This window comes from Vanacampus margaritifer, chromosome 19, assembly GCF_051991255.1.
Source record: "Vanacampus margaritifer isolate UIUO_Vmar chromosome 19, RoL_Vmar_1.0, whole genome shotgun sequence".
Lineage (NCBI taxonomy): Eukaryota > Metazoa > Chordata > Actinopteri > Syngnathiformes > Syngnathidae > Vanacampus > Vanacampus margaritifer.
Window position 1 is genome coordinate 14436159 of NC_135450.1, and position 25541 is coordinate 14461699.

The 25541-nt window shown below is 39.4% G+C and overlaps 2 protein-coding genes and 1 long non-coding RNA gene across 3 annotated transcripts in view; 1 reads left to right on the forward strand and 2 right to left on the reverse strand.

Annotated features, from left to right (window-relative positions):
* Window positions 1-216: 216 nt before the first annotated feature.
* faxca (failed axon connections homolog, metaxin like GST domain containing a) lies at window positions 217-5474 on the forward strand. Its single transcript, XM_077553648.1, has 6 exons — window positions 217-656; window positions 1559-1694; window positions 1854-2050; window positions 3117-3334; window positions 3471-3587; window positions 3666-5474. The coding sequence occupies exons 1-6, from the start codon at window positions 403-405 to the stop codon at window positions 3959-3961; spliced, it is 1218 nt and encodes a 405-aa protein (XP_077409774.1). The 5' UTR covers window positions 217-402; the 3' UTR covers window positions 3962-5474.
* Window positions 3196-25541, reverse strand: part of LOC144039914 (uncharacterized) — a 49407-nt gene continuing 27061 nt past the window's right edge. Inside the window, exons 2-3 of the long non-coding RNA XR_013289552.1 lie at window positions 13461-13557; window positions 3196-3343 (exon numbers count right to left, since the gene is read on the reverse strand). This is a non-coding gene — a long non-coding RNA (uncharacterized LOC144039914). The remainder of the gene's footprint in view (window positions 3344-13460; window positions 13558-25541) is intronic.
* On the reverse strand, window positions 14812-20698 carry pou3f2a (POU class 3 homeobox 2a). Its single transcript, XM_077553546.1, is given in 3 exon segments — window positions 14812-17714; window positions 17717-17770; window positions 17773-20698. Coding segments are annotated over 3 exon segments (1413 nt in total). The 5' UTR covers window positions 17900-20698; the 3' UTR covers window positions 14812-16482.

The window sequence follows — 25541 nt, forward strand, 5'->3', positions numbered from 1 at the left end:
TATGTAAAACTCGAGGAAATGCTAAACTGGGGTTGGCCTTCAGAATAAAGTGACACATCCTTCAACAAATGCCATAAAGATTACTATGTACTTAAAACGTGTACTGATACATGTGGTAAGAAAGACTATGTGTATTCTTTAAGCTTCTAAAGAAAACTTGTAATGTTAAATTAGACATCGGTACAGTACTTTGCTTTTAATGCAAAAGGCCCAACCGGAAGCCCCAGGACTGACGCGCCCACCTTGACGCTCCCATCGAGGAGGAAGAGGAGCTCGGCGGTGTCGTGGAAGAGCCGAACCGCGGCCGGGGTGCTCGTCGTGTCCGCCGGCCTGCCGCCGTCGACCCCGCGGCACCCATGAGGCCGACAGCGAGGCGGAAAGCGGCCGCGGACGGCCACGAGCATGTGCTGCTGCTGGCAAGTGGGCTTCGCCTGGACGCGGTCGTGCGCGGTTGACCTCGGCCGCAGCCAGGGCGTCTCGGCCGGCGGGAAGCCGTCGTTTTATGGGGCCATCGTCGCCCTTCCCCTGGGCGGCGACCGCGGCGCGATCATGTCGGCCTTGGGCTCGGATTCGTGGTGGCGGAAGACGCTCTATCTGACCGGAGGAGCTCTGCTGGCTGCCGCTGCGTATTTGCTGCACGAATTGCTGGCCGTCAGGTAAAAACACACGAGGGGGAGGAGTGCTGCTGTTTTCCACTGGGGGGTGTGGGGGGTTCTTATTACTTATGTTAACAGGTTGGGCGGGGGGAGAGCGGAGTCTGCGTGAAGAATATGGACTCGTGAGTGGGCGGTCGTGACGTAACCCCCCCCCCCCCCCCAACTGCCCTATACATGCTACATAAGATCAATGTTAGCCTTTCTTAACTGTTTTGCATTGTGTGTTAGCATCAGGCTAGTGAAAGGAAATGTTTTGTGGTTCGTTTAAAATACACAATACAACCCTCATATCTTGCATTTTTAACAAGGCAAGTAACAAAACAAGTGTTTGTGTTCTGATCTCAGTTTTGTAAGGGTGTAAAACTGCCAAGATAACAATGCTATTAAGGTTAGCCCATTCATGGGGTTTCTTATTATGTGTTAGCATCAAGACAATTGACACTCATTAGTCAAAGGTATGTGGTTTGGTTAAATACTCAGCAAAATTGTATTTTTTTTGTTTTGTTTTGAATTACACTAAACTTCAAATGTGGTCAAACAATTTTTACATTCATTTGTATAGTCTGTGACCACTGCACGTGCCCTTTCCACACTGATGCGTGTCCACTCAGCGAGGAGGCTGCTTTTCCCCTGCGAGGATTCACGTGACATTGCATGTGGTCATGTGTCACGTGACCGCTGCTTATTATTTTTGACAAGCCAAAGGGCTGTATTACAACATGGAGGATAGCACAAAAAAACTGCCTCTTTAGAGAAGTAGTACAAATTTACTATTTGATCTTTTAAATTGATTTGATATACAAAACTAAATCATGATACCATTGTATGTCTCTTATCGTACCAATTTGTTCGTTATTATGGTTGCAAAGTTCTACATCTCCGTGTGTGTTTGCTTGGCCCAGAAAAGAAGACGAGTTGGACTCGACCGATGCCATCATTCTGCATCAGTTCTCCCGGCCCAAAAGTGGAGCCCCGTCGCTGTCCCCCTTCTGCCTGAAGACGGAGACGTACCTCCGCATGGTGGACCTGCCCTACCGGGTAGGACGAGTTCTCGCTCGGATTAAAGAAACGCTCGGAAGTTTTAGTCATGTCAGGTTGACGGACGAGGTCAAGGCGGGAGTCACGATGGACGGAAGTGTGAGAAGTGCAGAAAAATGATCAATGTGGGCTAAATGTCATTTTCTTCCCTGTTTCTAGAACTACTTTGACGGGAAGCTGTCGCCGCAGGGAAAGATGCCGTGGATCGAGTACAACCACGAGCGCGCGTGCGGCTCCGACTTCATCATCGACTTCCTGGAGGAGCGGCTGGGCGTGAGCCTCAACAAGAGCCTGACGCCGCAGGAGAAGGCCGTGTCCCGCGCCGTCTCCAAAATGGTGGAGGAGCACTTCTACTGGTGAGGACGCTCTTACATGCCATTCATGTTAAACCGATATCATTTTTTGGGGGCCCTGATATAGATTCCGATATCCAGCTGTGCAGTATCAGCTGGTGCTGATACCGTACATATATCAGGCTGTTTGGAGAAAAAAAAAACATATAAGTGTAATGTAATTCTAAATAACTGCATACTCACTTAGCTATAATGGCACGGTCACAAATTCTGACAGCTGAATTTTTCAGCTTTATTTTATGACAATTAGAAAAAAAAAAAAATTTGGACCATGCATGGAAGCTAAACCTCCTTTGAAAACTTATTTTGAAACCCTGACTCCTTTAAAACACAGTCCCAAATTCTGACAGCTAAATTTAGCAATGCAATTATGTGACTGCTGTGAAAAATTGTGACGTGACGTGCATGGAAGGCAAACCCTCCTTTGAAGCGTTGACTCCTTTCAAACCAGAAATCGCACTTTCTAACAGCTTAATTTGCCAATGCAATTATGTGACAGCTGTAAAAAAAAAAGCGATGCTGCATGGAAACCTGTTTTGTAACCTTGACTTCTTTAAAAACCCAAAGTCAAATATTTTGACAGCTGAATTTTTCAACTCAATTTTATGACAACTGTAAATAAGTCATGACCATTGTATGGAAGCCAAACCGTCCTTTGAAACTTTCCTCCTTTTAAAACTCGAGGCCACACATTCTGACAGCTGAATTTTTTAATGCAATAATGTAACAACTGTTAAAAAAAATTGTGATGTTGCATGGAAGCCCAAACCTCCTTTAAAACCCACAGTCACACATTCTGACAGCTGAATTTTTCAACTCAACTTTTTTTTTTTCTGGTTCTTTCTAACAGCTTAATTTGTCAATGCAATTATGTGACAGCTGTTTTGTAACCTTGACTCCTTAAAAAACCCAAAAATATTTTGACAGCTTGATTTTTCAACTGCGATCTTTCTTTGAAACCTGACTCAAATTACCAATTAATAGGAATGAACTCATTTCAATGGATGTAACATAGCTTTCAAATGCGTTTACAAGCATGGTCATGTGACCTCCCCGCCCGCACCCACAGGACCATCGCGTACTGCCAGTGGGTGGACAACCTGGAGGAGACGCAGAAGATGTTGTCCGTGAGCGGGCCGCTGAGCGAGCTGCTCAAGTGGATCCTGAGTCACGTGACCGGCGGCATCGTCAAGCGGGAGATGTACGGCCACGGGATGGGACGCTTCTCCAAGGAACAAGTCTACGCCATGATGGAGAAGGACATGCGCACGCTGGCCACCCTGCTCGGTACGCCATCTTGAAAAAGAAGCAGATTGTCATTTTTTTGCATTTTTGTAACAAACAAAAGCAATGAATATGACAATAGCTCGCGACTGCCCTCCTGTGGTGAAAATGAGCACTGCATGTTTTTGTTGCGTCACAGGCAATAAGAAGTACCTGATGGGTTCCAAGATTTCAAGCGTGGATGCCACCGTGTTCGGTCACCTGGCGCCCGCCATGTGGACTCTGCCCGGAACACGACCCGAGCAGCTCATCAAAGGTGAGCGAGGCCGACCTCTCGTGACATCATGTGACGTGCGACCAGCTGAGCGAGCGTCTCGTGCGTGTTGTCGTCCAGGCGAGCTGATCAACTTGGCCATGTACTGCGAGCGAATTCGCCGCCGCTTCTGGCCCGAGTGGTTCGTGGACTTGGAGGACTTCCGCTACGAGCACGCGTCCGAGAAAGGGGCGTCGCCCTCCGAGCTGGCCGACCTGGGCCTCTACTCCCGCACGGACACCTTCCAGGACGACACGCACTCGGACCGCAGCGCGCGCACGCCGCCCCTGTCGCCCGGCAGCGACCCGACGGGGATTTCGTTGTACGACTCTGACATGGACACGGAGTGCTCGGAAATGGAGCCGCTCAAGTGTTGACCAAAGTTGAAAAATAGCTCACGTTTGAGGAGTAACTCGTCCGCGTGGTCGTGCGCCGCAGCTACTTGGTGTGTGTTACATTACCGTATCCATGGCGACCATTGTTGACCCTCGCGCAGGCAGGATATGAAACTACACCAGATTCATATGGACAAAATGCTTTTAAGTGTAAATACATACAGTATATACATATATATGTATATAACTGAAGATTAGAGTCATCTGTCAATTTATTTTGTTGAATCGGATAAACAAGTTTAATTTCCATCCCTTTATTTAAAACCAATTTATGTCTTTTTTTACAAACCAAAACAGTAACGGAATTATTAGGATTGTTTGGCCTTGGCGGAGGTCTTCGCCCCATTAGAGTGCTGTTTTTGTTCTTTTAAAGATTTGTTTTTAAGACGTACAAGTAGATAAAAACGATGTTGGTCACTCAAAGCGTCAGGCTGACAATTTGTGACCCGCGAAGCTACAAAGATGGCCGCTCCGTTATGTGCATTTGTCATTCAGCAGATGTGCATGGAAAGAGTCGTGGGAATGTAGTTGTGGAGCAATTGAGGTACAACGAGGCACTCGAAAGCCTCAGTTTGTCAAGTTTTTGTTTTTCTGTCTCCCCGTCATTTCCGCTTTTCTCACTGTGGCTGACAACGAGGCGCTCCAACGCAGCCATGCAAGCATAATACCCAAAGGAATGACCACAAAAAAAGTGGAAATTGTGAAAAATAGTTGAAAGCTACATCGCCACAAGTGAGTGTCTAATATTTTGAATTTACTTTTAATGTTTACATCCTTGCCTTATGCCACCCGTATTTGGCCTTGTGTGGGGAAATCTTTTTTAATTTATATTATTTTTATTTATATTTGACTATCATTGTAAATACTTTTTCAAAATAATTTTGATTTATTATTTTTTTAATTTAAAAAGATTTTGACTAAATTATTTTTTTATTTGGGTAACCTGGTTACATTTGTTTTGTAAATGTATTTATTGATTTGTAGCTTTATTTGTGACTGTATTTTTCCCAGTTGTCAGCGAAATTGTAAACTTCTTTGAACACGTCGTCACAATCTGTCTGCAAGGTCAACTGTAGTGAGATTTAGTTAGTGGTGGTATCGAGAGTGGGGGAGGAAAAAAAGAAACATTTGACAGGGACTCACTTCTGCTTGTATTCCATAGCGCCATGACATCATCTTCTATGTTGTGTGTGCATCGTGTCATCTCATAGACTGTAAATACACACTATGGAAAGCTGAGCATTTCTTCTAAATGATATGCTTTGATATCCAGAAGGTCAATGTACTAGTACGCTCTGTGGCCTCACTAGTATCGCACTTGTGTCTTATTTGTAACGTGCCCCCCCAGTGCCACTTTTGACCTACTAGTGTGACCTTGACGTATATCATGGATATGGAATAAATGCTCAGTCAGACTTGCTTCTCATAAACGTGTGTCATGATGTAACGTTATGAATGTATGTAGCGGTAATGGATTAAATATGTGTGATTTTGCTATTGCATCATTTATCAGCGCCTTTACAAAGAAGGCTATGTTGTACATTCAACTACGGTTTTACACTGCGCTCCCACAATATCGCATATATTTTTAAGGAGTTTTACAGTTTACAGGTAAGTCTGAATGGAGAGTTGCAAGCTGTAAGTGTAGTACCATTTTGTGCCACAACATGCCAGGGCAGCACTGAGCCTTACTATACATGGTCGTTTTTTATTTATTTATTTACGTCTTACTGTACATGGTCGTTTAAAAAAAAAAACACCGTACTAAACATGGTCGTGTTTTTTATTAAAAAAACACCTTACATGGTCGTTTTAAAAAAATAAAAAAAATTAAACAAGAACACATTTTTGAACGCGTTTTTGTTTCTATTTTTTTTTTTTTAATGACCATGTATAGTAAGGCGTTTTTTTCATAAAAAACACGACCATGTAAGGCGTTTTTTTAATTTTTTAAATGACGATGTATAGTAAGGCGTTTTTTTCATAAAAAACACGACCATATATAGTAAGGCGTTTTTGTTTCTCTTTTTTTTTTATTTTTATTTTTTTAAATGACCATGTATAGTAAGGCGTTTTTTTCATAAAAAACACGACCATGTAAGGCGTTTTTGTTTCTCTTTTTTTTTAATTTTTTTTTTTTAAATGACCATGTATAGTAAGGCGTTTTTTTCATAAAAAACACGACCATATATAGTAAGGCGTTTTTGTTTCTCTTTTTTTTAATGACCATGTATAGTAAGGCATTTTTTTTATAAAAAACACGACCATGTAAGGCGTTTTTTTTTTTTTTTTTTTAAATGACGATGTATAGTAAGGCGTTTTTTTTATAAAAAACACGACCATATATAGTAAGGCGTTTTTGTTTCTCTTTTTTTTTTTTTTAATGACCATGTATAGTAAGGCATTTTTTTCATAAAAAACACGACCATGTATAGTAAGGCATTTTTGTTTCTCTTTTTTTTTTTTTTTTAATGACCATGTATAGTAAGGCGTTTTTTTCATAAAAAACACGACCATGTAAGGCGTTTATTTATTTTTTTTGAAATGACGATGTATAGTAAGGCGTTTTTGTTTCTCTTTTTTTTTTAATTTTTATTTTTTTAAATGACCATGTATAGTAAGCCGTTTTTTTCATAAAAAACACGACCATGTATAGTAAGGCGTTTTTTTTTTATAAAAAACACGACCATGTATAGTAAGGCATTTTTTTTTATAAAAAACACGACCATGTATAGTAAGGCGTTTTTGTTTCTCTTTTTTTTTTTTTTTAACGACCATGTATAGTAAGGCGTTTTTTCTAATCTCTATTCTATTCTAAAACGCCTTACATGGTCGTGTTTTTTATAAAAAAAATGCCTTACTATACATGGTCGTGTTTTTTATGAAAAAAACGCCTTACTAAACATGGTGGTGTTTTTTATGAAAAAAACGCCTTACTATACATGGTCGTGTTTTTTATGAAAAAAACGCCTTACTATACATGGTCATTTAAAAAAAAAAAATTAAAAAAAAAGAGAAACAAAAACGCCTTACATGGTCGTGTTTTTTATGAAAAAAACGCCTTACTATACATGGTCATTTAAAAAAATAAAAATAAAAAAAAAAGAGAAACAAAAACGCCTTACATGGTCGTGTTTTTTATAAAAAAAATGCCTTACTATACATGGTCGTGTTTTTTATGAAAAAAACGCCTTACTATACATGGTCATTAAAAAAAAAAAAAAGAGAAACAAAAACACCTTACTATACATGGTCGTGTTTTTTATAAAAAAAAAACGCCTTACTATACATGGTCATTTAAAAAAAAAAAAAAGAGAAACAAAAACGCCTTACTATACATGGTCGTGTTTTTTATGAAAAAAACGCCTTACTATACATGGTCATTTAAAAAAAAAAAATAAAAAAAAAAGAGAAACAAAAACGCCTTACTATATATGGTCGTGTTTTTTATGAAAAAAACGCCTTACTATACATGGTCATTAAAAAAAAAAAAGAGAGAAACAAAAACGCCTTACTATATATGGTCGTGTTTTTTATAAAAAAAAATGCCTTACTATACATGGTCATTTAAAAAAAATAAAATAAAAAAAAAAGAGAAAAAAAAACGCCTTACTATACATGGTCGTGTTTTTTATGAAAAAAACGCCTTACTATACATGGTCATTAAAAAAATAAAAAAAAGAGAAACAAAAACGCCTTACTATATATGGTCGTGTTTTTAATGAAAAAAACGCCTTACTATACATCGTCATTTAAAAAAAAAAAAAAAACGCCTTACTATATCGTCGTTTAAAAAAAAAAAAAGGAAACAAAAACTTCTTACTATACATGGTCGTGTTTTTTATAAAAAAAAAACGCCTTACTATACATGGTCATTTAAAAAAAAAAAAAAAAAAAAAAGAGAAACAAAAACGCCTTACATGGTCGTGTTTTTTATAAAAAAAATGCCTTACTATACATGGTCGTGTTTTTTATGAAAAAAACGCCTTACTATACATGGTCATTAAAAAAAAAAAAAAGAGAAACAAAAACACCTTACTATACATGGTCGTGTTTTTTATAAAAAAAAAACGCCTTACTATACATGGTCATTTAAAAAAAAAAAAAAGAGAAACAAAAACGCCTTACTATACATGGTCGTGTTTTTTATGAAAAAAACGCCTTACTATACATGGTCATTTAAAAAAAAATAAATAAAAAAAAAAGAGAAACAAAAACGCCTTACTATATATATATGGTCGTGTTTTTTATGAAAAAAACGCCTTACTATACATGGTCATTAAAAAAAAAAGAGAGAAACAAAAACACCTTACTATATATGGTCGTGTTTTTTATGAAAAAAACGCCTTACTATACATCGTCATTTAAAAAAAAAAAAAAAAACGCCTTACATGGTCGTGTTTTTTATGAAAAAAACGCCTTACTATACATCGTCATTTAAAAAAAAAAAAAAAAACGCCTTACATGGTCGTGTTTTTTATGAAAAAAACGCTTTACTATACATGGTCATTAAAAAAAAAAAAAAAAGAGAAACAAAAACGCCTTACTATACATGGTCGTGTTTTTTATAAAAAAAAAAACGCCTTACTATACATGGTCATTTAAAAAAAAAAAAAAAGAGAAACAAAAATGCCTTACTATACATGGTCGTGTTTTTTATGAAAAAAACGCCTTACTATACATCGTCATTTAAAAAAAAAAAAAAAAAACGCCTTACATGGTCGTGTTTTTTATGAAAAAAACGCCTTACTATACATCGTCATTTAAAAAAAAAAAAAAAAACGCCTTACTATACATCGTCGTTTAAAAAAAAAAAAAGGAAACAAAAACTTCTTACTATACATGGTCGTGTTTTTTATAAAAAAAAAATGCCTTACTATACACGTTCGTGTTTTTTATGAAAAAAACGCCTTACTATACATGGTCATGTTTTTTATGAAGAAAAAATGCCTTACTATACATGGTCGTGTTTTTTATGAAAAAAACGCCTTACTATACATGGTCGTGTTTTTTATGAAAAAAACGCCTTACTATACATGGTCATTAAAAAAAAAAAAAAAGAGAAACAAAAATGCCTTACTATACATGGTAGTGTTTTTTATGAAAAAAACGCCTTACTATACATCGTCATTTAAAAAAAACAAAAAAAAACGCCTTACATGGTCGTGTTTTTTATAAAAAAAATGCCTTACTATACATGGTCATTAAAAAAAAAAAAAAAGAGAAACAAAAACGCCTTACTATATATGGTCGTGTTTTTTATAAAAAAAACGCCTTACTATACATGGTCATTTAAAAAAAAAAAAAGAGAAACAAAAACGCCTTACTATACATGGTCGTGTTTTTTATGAAAAAAACGCCTTACTATACATCGTCATTTAAAAAAAAAAAAAAAAAACGCCTTACATGGTCGTGTTTTTTTATAAAAAAAATGCCTTACTATACATGGTCGTGTTTTTTATGAAAAAAACGCCTTACTATACATGGTCATTAAAAAAAAAAACAAGAGAAACAAAAACGCCTTACTATACATGGTCGTGTTTTTTATAAAAAAAAATGCCTTACTATACATGGTCGTGTTTTTTATTAAAAAAAAAACAGCTTACGATACATGGTCGTGTTTTTTATGAAAAAAAACGGCTTACTATACATGGTCATTAAAAAAAAAAAAAAGAGAAACAAAAACGCCTTACTATACATGGTCGTGTTTTTTATAAAAAAAAATGCCTTACTATACATGGTCGTGTTTTTTATAAAAAAAAACGCCTTACTATACATGGTCATTTAAAAAAAAAAAAAAAAAAAAAAAGAGAAACAAAAACGCCTTACATGGTCGTGTTTTTTATAAAAAAAATGCCTTACTATACATGGTCGTGTTTTTTATGAAAAAAACGCCTTACTATACATGGTCATTAAAAAAAAAAAAAAAGAGAAACAAAAATGCCTTACTATACATGGTCGTGTTTTTTTATAAAAAAAAATGCCTTACTATACATGGTCGTGTTTTTTATAAAAAAAAAACGCCTTACTATACATGGTCATTTAAAAAAAAAAAAAAGAGAAACAAAAACGCCTTACTATACATGGTCGTGTTTTTTATGAAAAAAACGCCTTACTATACATGGTCATTTAAAAAAATAAAAATAAAAAAAAAAGAGAAACAAAAACGCCTTACTATATATGGTCGTGTTTTTTATGAAAAAAACGCCTTACTATACATGGTCATTAAAAAAAAAAAGAGAGAAACAAAAACACCTTACTATATATGGTCGTGTTTTTTATGAAAAAAACGCCTTACTATACATCGTCATTTAAAAAAAAAAAAAAAAAACGCCTTACATGGTCGTGTTTTTTATGAAAAAAACGCCTTACTATACATGGTCATTAAAAAAAAAGAAGAGAGAAACAAAAACGCCTTACTATATATGGTCGTGTTTTTTATGAAAAAAACGCCTTACTATACATGGTCGTGTTTTTTATGAAAAAAACGCCTTACTATACATGGTCATTTAAAAAAAAAAATTAAAAAAAAAAGAGAAACAAAAACGCCTTACTATATATGGTCGTGTTTTTTATAAAAAAAAAACGCCTTACTATACATGGTCATTTAAAAAAAAAAAAAAAAAACGCCTTACTATACATGGTCGTGTTTTTTATGAAAAAAACGCCTTACTATACATCGTCAATTAAAAAAAAAAAAAACGCCTTACATGGTCGTGTTTTTTATTAAAAAAATGCCTTACTATACATGGTCGTGTTTTTTATGAAAAAAACGCCTTACTATACATGGTCATTAAAAAAAAAAAAAGAGAAACAAAAACGCCTTACTATATATGGTCGTGTTTTTTATAAAAAAAATGCCTTACTATACATGGTCATTTAAAAAAATAAAAAATAAAAAAAAAAAACAAAAAAAAACGCCTTACTATACATGGTCGTGTTTTTTATGGAAAAAACGCCTTACTATACATGGTCGTTTTAAAAAAATAAACAAGAATGCCTTACTATACATGGACGTGTTTTTTTTTTAGAAAAAAACGCCTTACTATACATGGTCATGTTTTTTATGAAGAAAAAACGCCTTACTATACATGGTCATGTTTTTTATGAAGAAAAAACGCCTTACTATACATGGTCGTGTTTTTTTTTTTTTTAGAAAAAACGCCTTACTATACATGGTCGTTTTAAAAAAATAAACAAGAATGCCTTGCTATACATGGTCGTGTTTTTTATGAAAAAAAAACCCTTACTCTACATGGTCGTTTAAAAAAAAAAAAAAAAAAAAGGAAACAAAAACGCCTTACATGGTCGTGTTTTTTTTTTTTTTTAGAAAAAAAACGCCTTACTATACACGTTCGTGTTTTTTATGAAAAAAACGCCTTACTATACATGGTCATGTTTTTTATGAAGAAAAAAACGCCTTACTATACATGGTCGTGTTTTTTATGGAAAAAACGCCTTACTATACATGGTCGTTAAAAAGAAAAGAAAACAAAAACGCCTTACTATACATGGTCGTGTTTTTTATGAAAAAAACGCCTTACTATACATGGTCGTGTTTTTTATGAAAAAAACGCCTTACTATATATACATGGTCGTGTTTTTTATGAAAAAAACGCCTTACTATACATGGTTGTGTTTTTTATGAAAAAAACGCCTAACTATACATGGTCGTGTTTTTTTTTTTTTTTAGAAAAAAACGCCTTACTATACATGTTCGTGTTTTTTATGAAAAAAACGCCTTACTATACATCGTCGTTTTAAAAAAAAAAGGAAACAAAAACGCCTTACTATACATGGTCGTGTTTTTTTAGAAAAAAACGCCTTACTATACATGTTCGTGTTTTTTTTAAAAAAAACGCCTTACTATACATGGTTGTGTTTTTTTGAAAAAAACGCCTTACTATACATGGTCGTTTTAAAAAAAATAATAAACAAGAACGCCTTACTATACATGGTCGTGTTTTTTGTGAAAAAAACGCCTAACTATACATGGTCGTAAAAAACAAAAAAAACAAGAACGCCTTACTATACATGGTCGTGTTTTTTTAGAAAAAAACGCCTTACTATACATGTTCGTGTTTTTTAAAAAAAAAACGCCTTACTATACATGGTTGTGTTTTTTTGAAAAAAAACGCCTTACTATACATGGTCGTTTTAAAAAAAAAAAAAACAAGAACGCCTTACTATATACATGGTCGTGTTTTTTATGAAAAAACGCTTTACTATACATGGTCGTGTTTTTTATGAAAAAAAAAACCCTTACTATACATGGTCGTGTTTTTTATGAAAAAAACGCCTTACTAAACATGGTCGTGTTTTTTATGAAAAAAATGCCTTACTATACATGGTCGTGTTTTTTTTTTTAAAAAACGCCTTCGTTTTAAAAAAAAAAGAAACAAAAACGCCTTACTATACATGGATGTGTTTTTAATGAAAAAAAAAACGCCTTTGTTTTTAAAAAAAAGAAACAAAAACGCCTTACTATACATGGACGTGTTTTTAATGAAAAAAAAAACGCCTTACTATACATGGTCGTGTTTTTATGAAAAAAACGCCTTACTATACATGGTCGTGTTTTTTTTATGAAAAAAACGCCTTACTAAACATGGTCGTGTTTTTCATGAAAAAAACGCCTTACTAAACATGGATGTGTTTTTAATGAAAAAAAAAACGCCTTACTATATATGGTCGTGTTTTTTATGAAAAAAAAACGGCTTACTATACATCGTCGTTTAAAAAAAACACCTTACTAAACATGGTCGTTTAAAAAAAACACCTTACTAAACATGGTCGTTTAAAAAAAACACCTTACTAAATAAACATGGTCGTTTAAAAAAAACACCTTACTAAACATGGTCGTTTAAAAAAAAAAAAACACCTTACTAAACATGGTCGTTTAAAAAAAAACACCTTTCTTAATATGGTCGTTTAAAAAAAACACCTTACTAAACATGGTAGTTTAAAAAAAAACACCTTACTAAACATGGTCGTTTAAAAAAAAACACCTTACTAAACATGGTCGTTAAAAAAAAACACCTTACTAAACACGGTCGTTTAAAAAAAAAAACACCTTACTAAACACGGTCGTTTAAAAAAAACACCTTACTAAACATGGTCGTTTAAAAAAAACTTTTTTTAATTAATTCAACACTTTCATGTACACTTTCACTGAACACCAAAATATGTTTTTTCAATTTTAACCCTTGTTTTTTTGAACTAGCTCAGAGTTGCTAATTTATCCAAAATATATATATATATAAAACATACTCCTAGGCATTCTGCAACATGATATGAAATAGATTAACAAAAAAAACCCACAATTTTACCATCTGATGGTTTGCTGAGAAGATGGTTTTGTTTGGATTGATTTCCAGCTCAACAAAACAGAATGTTGCCAGCCATCTTGTCACCACCACTCTGGCTCATGTAAGTGCAATATTCATCCACTAGATGGATGAATCTAGCAGTTAGGACTTACTTTTAAAACACGTCTAGTAGTCATTCCTCCATTTCCCGAACCGCTTCTCCTCACGATGGTCCACCCCAAGCTGGAACGCCTCCTCGCTGGAGCTCCCCTGTTTCCCACAAGGAGAGTCAAGGCATGTTAGCTTTGACTAACTTTCTTAGTTCGTGTCTTTTTTTGAGTTGCGGTGGCGCAGTGCTGCCACCTATCGGTTTGGCAGATTAAGATCAGACAGGCTCCTTGTAAGCAGCCGTTGGTGCAGGCGCTGCACGGCAATATAAAGGTATCCAAAAGTATCGATACACACGGATCGGGATGGACAGGATCGCGATGTAATGCCAAACGATATTTCGTCCCAGCCCTAATGGTTAGCATTATACTGGCCCAAAACGGCTGGGGGATGCTTTTTTTTTCTTCCAAAAAGGTGGGCTTGGGTAATAACTGCCCCTAAATGATGATTATTTACTCTATATTACTTAATTGTCTTTTATTGTTGTAAACTGCATTCTTACATTTGATCACTAAAATGATGTGCCATTTTTCATTTTTGACCAAAATTCATCATTCCACCAGATACAAAAGGAAGACAGACAGGGTTTCAACTCCTCGAGGAGTTGGAAATGGCAGTGATTGATTGATTTGTTATGCCCTAAAGTAAATGTCATTCATGGATTTCCCCTCACTCATTCAAGTTAAGTGTTGCTTTGGCAAATCCTGCTACAGACTAAACAATAAAAACATTCCATTTGGCTAGATAAACGAGAAATTAAAAGACTTAATTCTTCCAACACCTTTAGTCAGCGTCCCCAAAATACACGAATGTACCGCAACTCTCCACTGGGTGGCGCTCGTCGCCTGCTTCTTCTAAACATATGACGTCATGTTCCCGGAACGACAAGGTGAGTCAATCCACAGCGGAAATACGTCACACACATAATCAATTGCGGGCAAAATAATAATAATAATAATAATTTTTTTTCAATTGGGTAATTATACTGATTATTTTGGTCACATGTCAACAATGTTGTTATTGCCTTAACTTTCAAAAACTTTCTATTTTTTTCCCTAGTCAAACTATAGTGCTATTAAATCATTTTGAATTCGTCACAAAACTGCAAACATTGAAATCAAAATTTAAGATGCAGTTTTTTGTGTGAAATTTGCACATTTTTCATACTAATCCAATTTAAATACAGTACCTGAAAATGTATTGAAAGTCACAATCACCAACATTAAAATAATATTAATAGTAATAATAATAATAATAACAACAACAATACGACCAACGTTCTGCTGCAGATTAATAAGCACCAACGTGTCATAGAAAACAAATAGGATTTAATGACAAAAAAGCATGTAGAAATTGTGCAATTGTTGATTTGTTCTTTTTTTTCTCTTCTTCCTCGTCACAGATTTCAGGTCGATAAGTGTTTTGTTTTGGTTTTGCATTCATGACCTCCCGCAAGGCAGAAACTCAAATTTAGCATTGAGGCCACAAGAGAGGATTCACTGCGGGCCTGTTATGAAAAAAAAAATAAAAATAAAATCCCACTATCATTACGCTGTATATCATGAATATTATAAAAGATTGCTGGGAAAATTCTGTTCATACATTCAGAGAGCTTCGTTGAACGTCACACAGGTTGCAAAAAGACCAAAAAAAAAAATGTGTGCATGTCCTCAAGCTGCGTCTGAGTTTCCACATTTTCAGCAGGAGATTTCAAACCTGCACGCCAGCCTCCGTGTAACCTTGTCCTCATCAGATAAGCTTATGTAAATCACAGTAGCACAAGAACGTGTGTGAGTGTGTGTGTGTGTGTGTGTGTGTGTGTGTGTGTGTTGGCACAGACTGACAAATATACAAAAACGAACCCTGTACAAAAACAAATCAACAAATGATGCGATACATCCCACAAAGAGTCTGGGTGAATGTATGAGTTGTACAGCTGGTATACAGGAGGACATGTTATTCAGATTGTTTTGTAATCATTATTACTATTTATATGTATTATTTGTTTGAATTAACGTCCTCCATCTTCATAGGAGAGGAAGGCATAAACGGGTTGAATTGCTTTTGGAGTCACACAGAATATATATTTTTTCTTGCTTAGAAAAAAAAAAAGTACAGAAATAACAAACATCAAAAACACACTGCACACAAAAAAGCTTTAAAGTCTTTCCAGTATTATTATTATTATTATTATTAATATTATGTTACTATTATTATCATTAATTTATTATACGGAATGGATGCATTGCTGATAATATTGTTGCAATCACTATCATTGCCTTTTTATTCAATAAAATCTTATTGTTATTAGCTTTCAACGTTTTTGTACGTTCAAACTGAACTAAAATACAAAATAACCATAATAAAAACGCGCTAGTAATAGTAATAATAATATCATTAAGAATATGCTGAGCAATATTTACATTTAACTATGGAACTAAAATGAATCTTTAAATAAGAAATACAAAAAAAACAAAAACACAACAAACAAAATAAATATTTTAAACAATAATTATATTAGTAATACTAGTCATAATAATAATAATAATAATAATAATAATAATAATAATAATACTGCAGTTGCTGGCAAAAGAACAGGCAGGTGTCTGCAGCTGTTGGAACCCCTGTTGCTTTTGTTCCACGCAAAGATGGCGTTTATTTACCCACTTTTTACTCACTGCGGTTCCCCCAGCCCACGCGAGAACATTCCCCCCTTCTCTCATGCCCAACCCCCGTGGACACGTCCACAAACGACGCCTTTCTTTGTGTGTGAGTGTGTGCGCGCGCGAGAGTGCGCACAATTTGGCAGAGTGACGCACAAAAGGCGTTTGCTTGGCTCCCTGCACGGCAGCATCGAAGCACGTCCCGTACGAATAATGAATAAGAAGAATACATCCCATAATAGTCCGCAGCGCGAATTCAGGAGCATCCGTCCACGTTTGTAAATCCCACTCGTATGTCCTCGCAATGTTCATTTTAGAAAAAGAAGAGGTGGGTGGTGGGTGGGGGGGTAATTAGGGGGAGAGGTCACTGCACCGGGGTCTGTCCTCCGTGGTGCGGGGGGCTGTCCCCGTACATGTCCTCCCCTCCCGGCAGGGCCCCCCCGACGGGCGTCATGCGCTTCTCCTTCTGCCTCCTGTTACAGAACCAAACCCGGACCACCTCCTTCTCCAGCTGCAGGCTGTCCGCCAGCGAAGTGATCTCGGCCGCGCCGGGCTTGGGGCACTTGAGGAAGTGGCTCTCCAGGGCCCCCTTGACGCCCACCTCGATGGAGGTCCTCTTTTTCCGCTTGCGGCCCTGCGCGGCGATCTTGTCCAGGCTGGTGGGGCTGCCCGAGGTGGAGTCGGCCTCCTCCAGCCACTTGTTCAGCAGCGGCTTGAGCTTGCACATGTTCTTGAAGCTGAGCTGCAGCGCCTCGAACCTGCAGATGGTGGTCTGCGAGAAGACGTTCCCGTACAGGGTCCCCAGGGCCAGACCGACGTCGGCTTGGGTGAAGCCCAGCTTGATGCGCCGCTGCTTGAACTGCTTGGCGAACTGCTCCAGCTCGTCCGAGGTCGGCGTGTCCTCGTCCGAGTGGTCCTGGTGCTGCGGCGGCTGCGGCGGCTGCGGGGGCGGCCCGCCTCCGTGGTCGCTCAGGTGCGGGCTGTGGCTGTGCTGCTCGTCGTCCCGAGCCAGCGGGTGGTGGTGCGCGTGCGGGTGCGCGTGATGGTGCTGCTGCATGCCGCCTTGCTGCTCCCCGCCGCCGGGCATCAAGCCGAAGCCGGACTGCGCGTAAAGCAGCCCCTGGCCCTCAGACGTCGCCATGGCGGGGATGTGCGCGGCGGAGGCGGTGCTGCCGGCGCGCCATGCTCTGGCGTCGTGATGGTGTCGCGGCTGCGCGTCGCCGCCGGAGTCGCGCAGCTCGTCGCGCTCGGGCTTGACGTCCTGCTGCTCCCCGAGCGGGCTGGGCGGCCACGGGGCGCCGACGTCCCCGTGGTGAGACAGCGCCGCGATCCACTGGTGCGCGTGGCTGAGCGGGTGCGCGCCGTAGTCGTTCTGGAGCAGGGCGTGCGCGTCCCTGTACTGCTGCTGCTGCTGTTGTTGCTGCTGCATGGTCCCGGACTCCGACTGCGGCTGCGGCGGAGGGCTGCCGGGGCTGCTGAGGACGCTGAAGTGGTTGGACGTGGCGGTCGCCATCACCGCCCGAGTGGGGAGTAGGAGGGGGGGTGGGGGGGTGGGGGAGTCAGGAGGAGGCGGCAGCCTTTGACGGGAAAGCGGCGCGGGGCAGCCAGGCGTCTCTCTCCAGCATCTCCGGGGCGCTGTGCCAAGGGGACGCGGGCAGAGGCGCGCACCTGTGGTCCGCCTCGCTCCGCTCTTTATTGGCCGAGAGTGGCTGACACATGTGGTTACCCCTGACAGCACCCCGCTCATTGGTCACGGGAGATTGTGCACAAGCCCCCCTCATCCCATCCCCTCGACCCCACAATACTACGAGCGCTCCTGCAGCGTGCTGGAGCTCACTACGGCGGAGCAAGAGTGTAAACACACACACACACACACACACACACAAGGCTCGCTCTCATTCATGCAGCCCTGCTGGGATTGATCACCTGCCAATCACTTATCGGGACAACCGCTCACAACTATCTTTTAACTTCAGTCTTCAAAGACATGCTGTAATCATTCACTCATTCCTTTCATCCTATAGGGCTGGACTGGCACAAACAAGCAGCCCTGGCATTTTGACTTAAACTCCTGACCAGCGCTTCAGTTTGCTGTCTATTATATTGGGGGGATTAATGCGCTGCTCCGTCTATATTGTGAGTTGGTCTCTTGGGCTAAAGTGGAGGAAAACAACAATGAAATAGTACCTCAAAATATGCCGGCCCACAGGGCAGCTGCCCTGTATGCCAGATGGCCAGTCCAGCCCTGCTTCTTCCTATGATATAGCTAACTAAAAAAGTCCACTACCTGCGATTAGCGAATATAAGGAATGAGACACATTGCTGGAATCATTCCCGACTCCCAAATCCCTAGAGGGACTTTTATGGCTACAATGAACAATATAGTGCAGTCATGAGGCAAATGAAAAATAGTTTTGGAACATTCACGTGCGGTTAATTACGTCATTGCTGTTGCTAATTACATCGTAAAATACATAAAATAGCAAACTCGCTATAAAGGGAGCGATTCCAAACACAACCTATATGCTAATCATTTAAACCCAACCCCAAAATAACAAAAAATACTAGACATACTTTACTTGTTGTTTCTAAAATGTAGTACTGTACATGAAGGTGCTCAGTTTCAACACTAGTAATGTAAACTGAATTTGTACAAAAGTCGGAACCCAACATAATGTACAATAATTGCAAAAACAATAAATACAGCGGAAATTTTGCATTCCGTATTCTGCGCACTGTTTGCAACCTTGAATGTACTTTTCCTCCTGAGGTACCCATTAAAAATATATGGAATGGACATCGAGCCTTGTGGAACGCCACCAGTTTTTCACAGGCAATTTTGACATTCAGGTAGAGTACATAAAAAAATGTGTGGACTAGATATTGAGTCTTGTGAAACAGTCAGCAGTTTTGCTGACAATTTTGACATTCAAGTAAAGTACATTAAAATTATGTGGACTGGACATCGAGCCTTGTGGAACGCCACCAGTTTTTCACAGGCGATTTTGACCGGTTGAGCACATTAAAATGTGTGGACTGGGTATTAAGCCATATGCAGCATCAGCAATTTGCTACAATCACAGCAAATTGTGCTCTTAACACCAGCAGCAGGGTTCTTGAGTTTACAATGGAATTCCGTCCCAATGGTTGCCAAGTTTGGGTGCACTCCAGCTTCCTCCCACATTCCAAAAACATCATTGAAGATTCACCTAAATTGCCCATCGGAATACTTGCTGGTCTCAATTGATTGCCTCTCATCCAAAGTCAGCTGAGAGAAAAACAAAATGGACGAATGAAAATCGTCCCTGTACACCCTTAAAACTGCTCAATTAAAAATAATCCAAAATGGTGAAATCCAGCTCTGGGTCCAAAATGAACCAAGCCAATGCGAGATTATTTGCACCCAGCGAATTGGCTTGAGGAAATGACCAAGCAAGATTTTGACCCAACAAGGGGTCATAACTACCCACAATGATGAGTTAAAGCTACCAGGAAATGGGTTACCAGCAACCCGGAAAATCCAATCTTCAACCCAATCGGTTTAAAATCTACCTAGCGAGTGGGTTGGGAAAAAACAACCCAGCATTTTTTTTTTTTTTTAGTGGACCACATTCAAGTAACAAGTGCAAAGTGAATTAACCTTGCTGAGCAAAGTTGAACATTTCAGCGCTCGAAAGGAATATTTGGGATATTTAGCAAGCATTGGAGCCGGAGACCGACTTCCAGCTGGCTGCGCTGTCCAGAGAGACGAGCTGCATGCTTCCAAGGGCCTTTTGCCCCGTTGCCATGGCGAGGGCGCTGAATGGAACAACAACGCCCACGTCACAGCTGCAATCGCTCTTCTTCTTCTCCTTGCCGCCTTCCAAAAGGGCCCATTGGGGGGGCCGCGCGTTGGGGACAAATAATGGCAGGGAGGGAGGGAGAGTGTTTGGTGAGGGCAGCGAGGGGCTAAACAGAAAGGAGCCCACAGTGCCCTCCTCCACCTGCTTGTTGGCTAAACTTTGCCATGGAGGCTCGCTGTTGTCTCACTAAGCCCACTGAGGAGGAGGGAGGAGGGAGGAGGGAGGAGGGAGGGGTTTAGGATTTGTTTTGGAACTACATCCTTTTGTCACAACATTAGGACCAATTTAAAGGGGTAGTCAACCCCCCAAAAATCCCCACTGGTTTAAATATGGTATTCTGGTTAATATTGCATTTGTGTAATATGAGTTATGCAGCAAAATCCAGCTGTTTTTGTCCATCTGGGGGGGGGGGGGGGGTATTTTCGACTGAAGATGACATCACAAATGCTCAGGGCTCAGACAACGACCAATTACAGCTCACCTGCAATGAAAAAATAGTTTAATCGTAATATATATCTATATATATATATATATATATATTTTTTTTTTTAAATTTATTTATTTATTTTTTATTTTTTTTAAATTCTTGAAAACTTCTTGGGTGGTGACCAGTTTACTTGGGTGGCCCGCCCAAGTATTAACATGGTGTGGTAAACACTATCATTGGCAGGACCAATTTAAAGGGGTAGTCAACCCCCCACATTTTTTGGGGGGGCAATAATATGTTTTATGCATCCCCACTAGTTTAAATATGGTATTCGGGTTAATATTGCGTTTGTGTAATATGAGTTATGCAGCAAAATCCAGCTGTTTTTGTCCATCTGGAGGGGGGGGGGGGGCATTTTCGACTGAAGATGACATCACAAATGCTCAGGGCTCAGACAACGACCAATTACAGCTCACCTGCAATGAAAAAATAGTTTAATCGGAATATATATATATATATATATATATATATTTATTTATTTATTTTTATTTTTTTAAATTTATTTTTATTTTTTTTAATTTATTTTTATTAAAAAAATAAAAAATAAATTCTTGAAAACTTCTTGGGTGGTGACCAGTTTACTTGGGTGGCCCGCCCAAGTATTAACATGGTGTGGGAAACACTATCATTGGCAGGACCAATTTAAAGGGGTAGTTAACCCCCCACATTTTTTGGGGGGGCAATAATATGTTTTATGCATCCCCACTAGTTTAAATATGGTATTCGGGTTAATATTGCGTTTGTGTAATATGAGTTATGCAGCAAAATCCACATCTTGGTGGGGGGCATTTTCGACTGAAGATGACATCACAAATGCTCAGGGCTCAGACAACGACCAATTACAGCTCACCTGCAATGAAAAAATAGTTTAATCGGAATATATATATATATATATATATATATATTTATTTATTTATTTTTATTTTTTTAAATTTATTTTTATTTTTTTAAATTTATTTTTATTAAAAAAATAAAAAATAAATTCTTGAAAACTTCTTGGGTGGTGACCAGTTTACTTGGGTGGCCCGCCCAAGTATTAACATGGTGTGGGAAACACTATCATTGGCAGCCATTGGTGATGTGAACAATGTAAACAAACAATCATTGTGGTCAGTTGGATTTTAAATAGTTCGCGAGAAAAACATGATGACTTGTAGTCGTGAATTGGTCTTCAACAGATACGAAGAGGTTAAACGAACCCCGAAGGACGAAATAATAAATGTCATGTTTAACCTTCAAGTGTTCACATTTAGTCATCTACACGCGTCAACAGCAATAAAACTTAGCTCACGCAGATGCAAAACGAGGACTAACGCGGGAAAGGCTAATTAATAAACGTGTTCAATCAAAATGGAGGCGAGTGCAGAATTGTGGGGGATCAAAAGAACACTGCTTTACGATTACAGCGTAATTCCCAGAATCACCAAATGTGTCGCCGGGGGCTCTTGCGGGGGCCGTGCAGCCGAGAGGAGCAAAACATATTAGCCTAATAGACTAATATGCAAACTACTGGCTGCCCAATTAGGGGACTTAATAACGCATAAACGATGCGAATCCTGCTTCTTACACGCCGAAGAGGTCGCCGTTAATTCGAGTCAAAGGACTGGCTGTGCTGTCAAAACACCGCGCGCACACACACACACACACACACACACACACCCGCCGTCTCTGCCTGTTGTGAGTCCAAGACAAGCTTAATGATGGAGAATCTGAGCGTTAAATTAACACTAATTAAATGGCCCCAATTGCAGGGAAGATTCAATTTCTGCACAGGACTAATGGGCCTAAGTGTCCCCGAATTGTTTGTCGGACGTCTATGATTAAATGCACACCAAATAGAACAAAAACTACTTTGCCGATTGGACTAAAAAGCCGTGCGTGGCTTATTTCCAAGAGAATTTCACAGGGGTTTTGTGTCGGATCTCCGACTGTAAGAAATCACCATTTTGGGAGCTTTTGCGTTTTTTTTTTTGTGTGACCGGCTCGTGTCCCTCCCCCTGTGGGAACCTGAATGTTGGTCTAACTGGAGCAAGGTGTGTGTGTGTGTGTGTGTGTGTGTGTGTAGTATGTATGGTGTGTGTTGGGGGTTCTTTTATGCTGCTGGACACATGGAGATAATGGCCATTCCTCCACAGCTGGCCTACACAATCAAAGCCAGAGTGCAGCTTGGAGGATTCCAGCTTTAACCAGGCCTTTGTGGCTGCTAATTACATCTGAATGCAAAACTCAGAGACCCCCCCCCCCCTCTATGACCCCCACCCCACCCTACCTCAATCTCCCCAAAAGTGCAGAAAACCCCAAACAACCCTTCAGGGATGAAGCCCAATGGACACACACACACACACACACACACACGCCTTGGTTACTCTTAATTGTGCAAGCGCACACACACGTACACACAGCAGCAGGGGTCTCATCAAGGAGTCACGTCTCACACACACTCACACTCTCATGTGGCACTCGGCATTAGATCACATCTCAGCGTGCCGCACTCAGAAGAGATGAGGAGGTCTTAGAGGATTTAAGGTTGAATGGAAAACACACCGAAGGGCCTTGGGCCGTGAGCGCAACCCCCCCCCCCCCCGCCCCTGTAATCTCAATCTACACACACTCGTCGCCGTGCCCCAAACCGCCAGCGTTTGGCTCCATCTGTGAACCCGCCCACCCCCCCCCCCCACCCCCCGAACGGCCCCAATGTTAAGTTTGGCTTCTGAGGTCACAAATTCATACGCGATGATGGTTTTGCAAGACATGCCAACGACAGTCCCGACGCGATCTTAACCTTTTTTTTTTTTTTTTTTTTTTGCTTTGACGTGCGAGCACAAACTCGAGATACGAGCGGCGTGTGCTGGTCGTGAAGGCAATTAATTCAACTCTAAGCATCACTTTTTTGGCAAATGGAATTTTCAGGATATTCAACGCAAAACAGGCTTCAAGGTGCCAGCGGAAGTCAAACTAAACAAAAAAAAGCAAGTGAATTTTGTGTATTTAACACAACCACATAAAAAAGTATGCTTAGCTTAAGGCTAACAAACAAAGCAAAAACACCATTAACGTTAGCAACGCTAACGTTAGCATAGATCGTTGCAATTTTAATAGCCAAAGATATTAAAACACATACAGCGAAACAAACATGGAGACAGATAATAGCATCTTACTTAGTCTTTTTAGCATTTTTTTTCTCATTTAATTGTGTATTTTTTAATATGTTCCCTTTACAGTAAACTTCACATGGAAGTACGGCTGACTCATTTTGAAAAATAATCTAATGGCTATTTTTTGGTCTCTCAATATCATGATTGAATATGCAATTATTTTTTTCAGGGTCCTCTTACCAAATGTATTTATTTTTTAACAAGGACTCAATTCATCTGTTATGTGTAACAATAATTTATCAGATTTATGAATATGAATTTCAGTCTTTTAAGTGCCCACAACAACTATTTCACAAAATTCTACCAAGCAAGTGAAGTCGTAAGTCAGATTACAACAATAATGCAAACAACAGTTAGCTGTAGATGCTAACTTGCCGACTGCACTTCTTATCGTAGCGCTACATAAACAAATAAATACTGCATTTTATTACATCGCAATGTCAATTTTGAATCCGATTCATCGTTCAGCCCTTCCTGCGAGTGACAAATAGCTTGAAGCGAGCATGCTTAGCCTCTTATACCACAGATTTATATCCTACGTAAAAGACGGGGGGGGGGTTTCCTTTATTTTCTACGTGGGGGGCGGGGGCGGAGCGTTAGTGGAATGGACGAGGGCGGGGGTGGGGGGGGGAAGAAGGTGCTCAGTTAGCCTTGAGGTTAGTTTGGTTCTCTTTAGCATTGATTTACTCTTTCGCCTATTTATTTCCCCCTTCGCTTGGATCTGCTTCTGGGAGGACAAATGGAGGAGAAACATCAAAGCACACGCGCACGCACATAAACACACACGCACACGCGCGCGCGTCCTCCATCCTCCATGTCGCACCAATCAAGGGTGACCGGCCTATAAATCCCCTCCTGCGGTCCCCACGGCCCTCCTATAAGGCGTTGCATCACGCAAGTGTCTTCAGACGAGCCGTAAAGACATAAAGGGAGATTCTCCAGCTCTTGGATGAGCGCCCGTAATTCGCCAGCAGGTGTTTTTTTTTTTTTTTTTTTAGTCATCCTCGGCTTTATAATGTCACACACAGGCAAGAAAAATAAGAAAGACAGTCGATGCGCGCCAGCCGTATTTGACGTGACGGGGCATGGGCGTGCCAAATTGCGCGGTCTTGCGTCGCTTCTGTTTTGGAGGGTTCGTCTCCGACGGGGGGGAGGGGGGAGGGGGGTGGGGTGCAGGTAAGTCGTTAAACCTACTTGAAAGCGTGGCGCCCTCGATCGATAGTCCCGGGCTGAGCGGGGATTAAAATCAGGCTAAGTCTGTTGCGATCAATACTGATGGCTAACCCCGGGGTTAAAACACGAGTAAATCTCCATACATGTCCATACGCAAGTCTGCACCGTTGGCCTCTGCGGCAGATAAATCTGCATGCTGCCATGCAAAATGGACACGCATGGAGTCGATACGCTCCAGCGCCGATTGGCTTTCCTGTTGCGACGTACGCACCGTATGGACACCACGACTGAGACGCACGCCGTAATCAATTAATGAATCAATCAGGGCTTGGCCCGGACCCCCTTTCAAATCGTTCATTTGAAATAGTTTGGATAACTTATGGCCAACTTTGTAGGAACAAAATACGGAAGTTGTTTTTCCGATGCTTCCAACTTTTTGGCATCATCTCAATCAATTTTGAAAATGGTAAAAAACAAACAAAAAAAAAAAACATTTATTTTAGTGGTTTCATTCAAAAAGTTGACAGAGCATTACACAGATTTATTTAAAGGGATACTTGACTCATTTGTATCCCTTTAACACTTCTACCTAATTTCTATATAAAAAAATATTTAAGCTGACAATTTTTTAGACATGATAGAATTTTGTTAGCTCTAACTTATAATAATCAAAATTGAGTAGAATCATAAAATATTTAAAGGGGAAGTCAACCCCTCCCAAAAATATCGACGATAAGCCTAAATACGGTATTTTTGTTCTTATTGC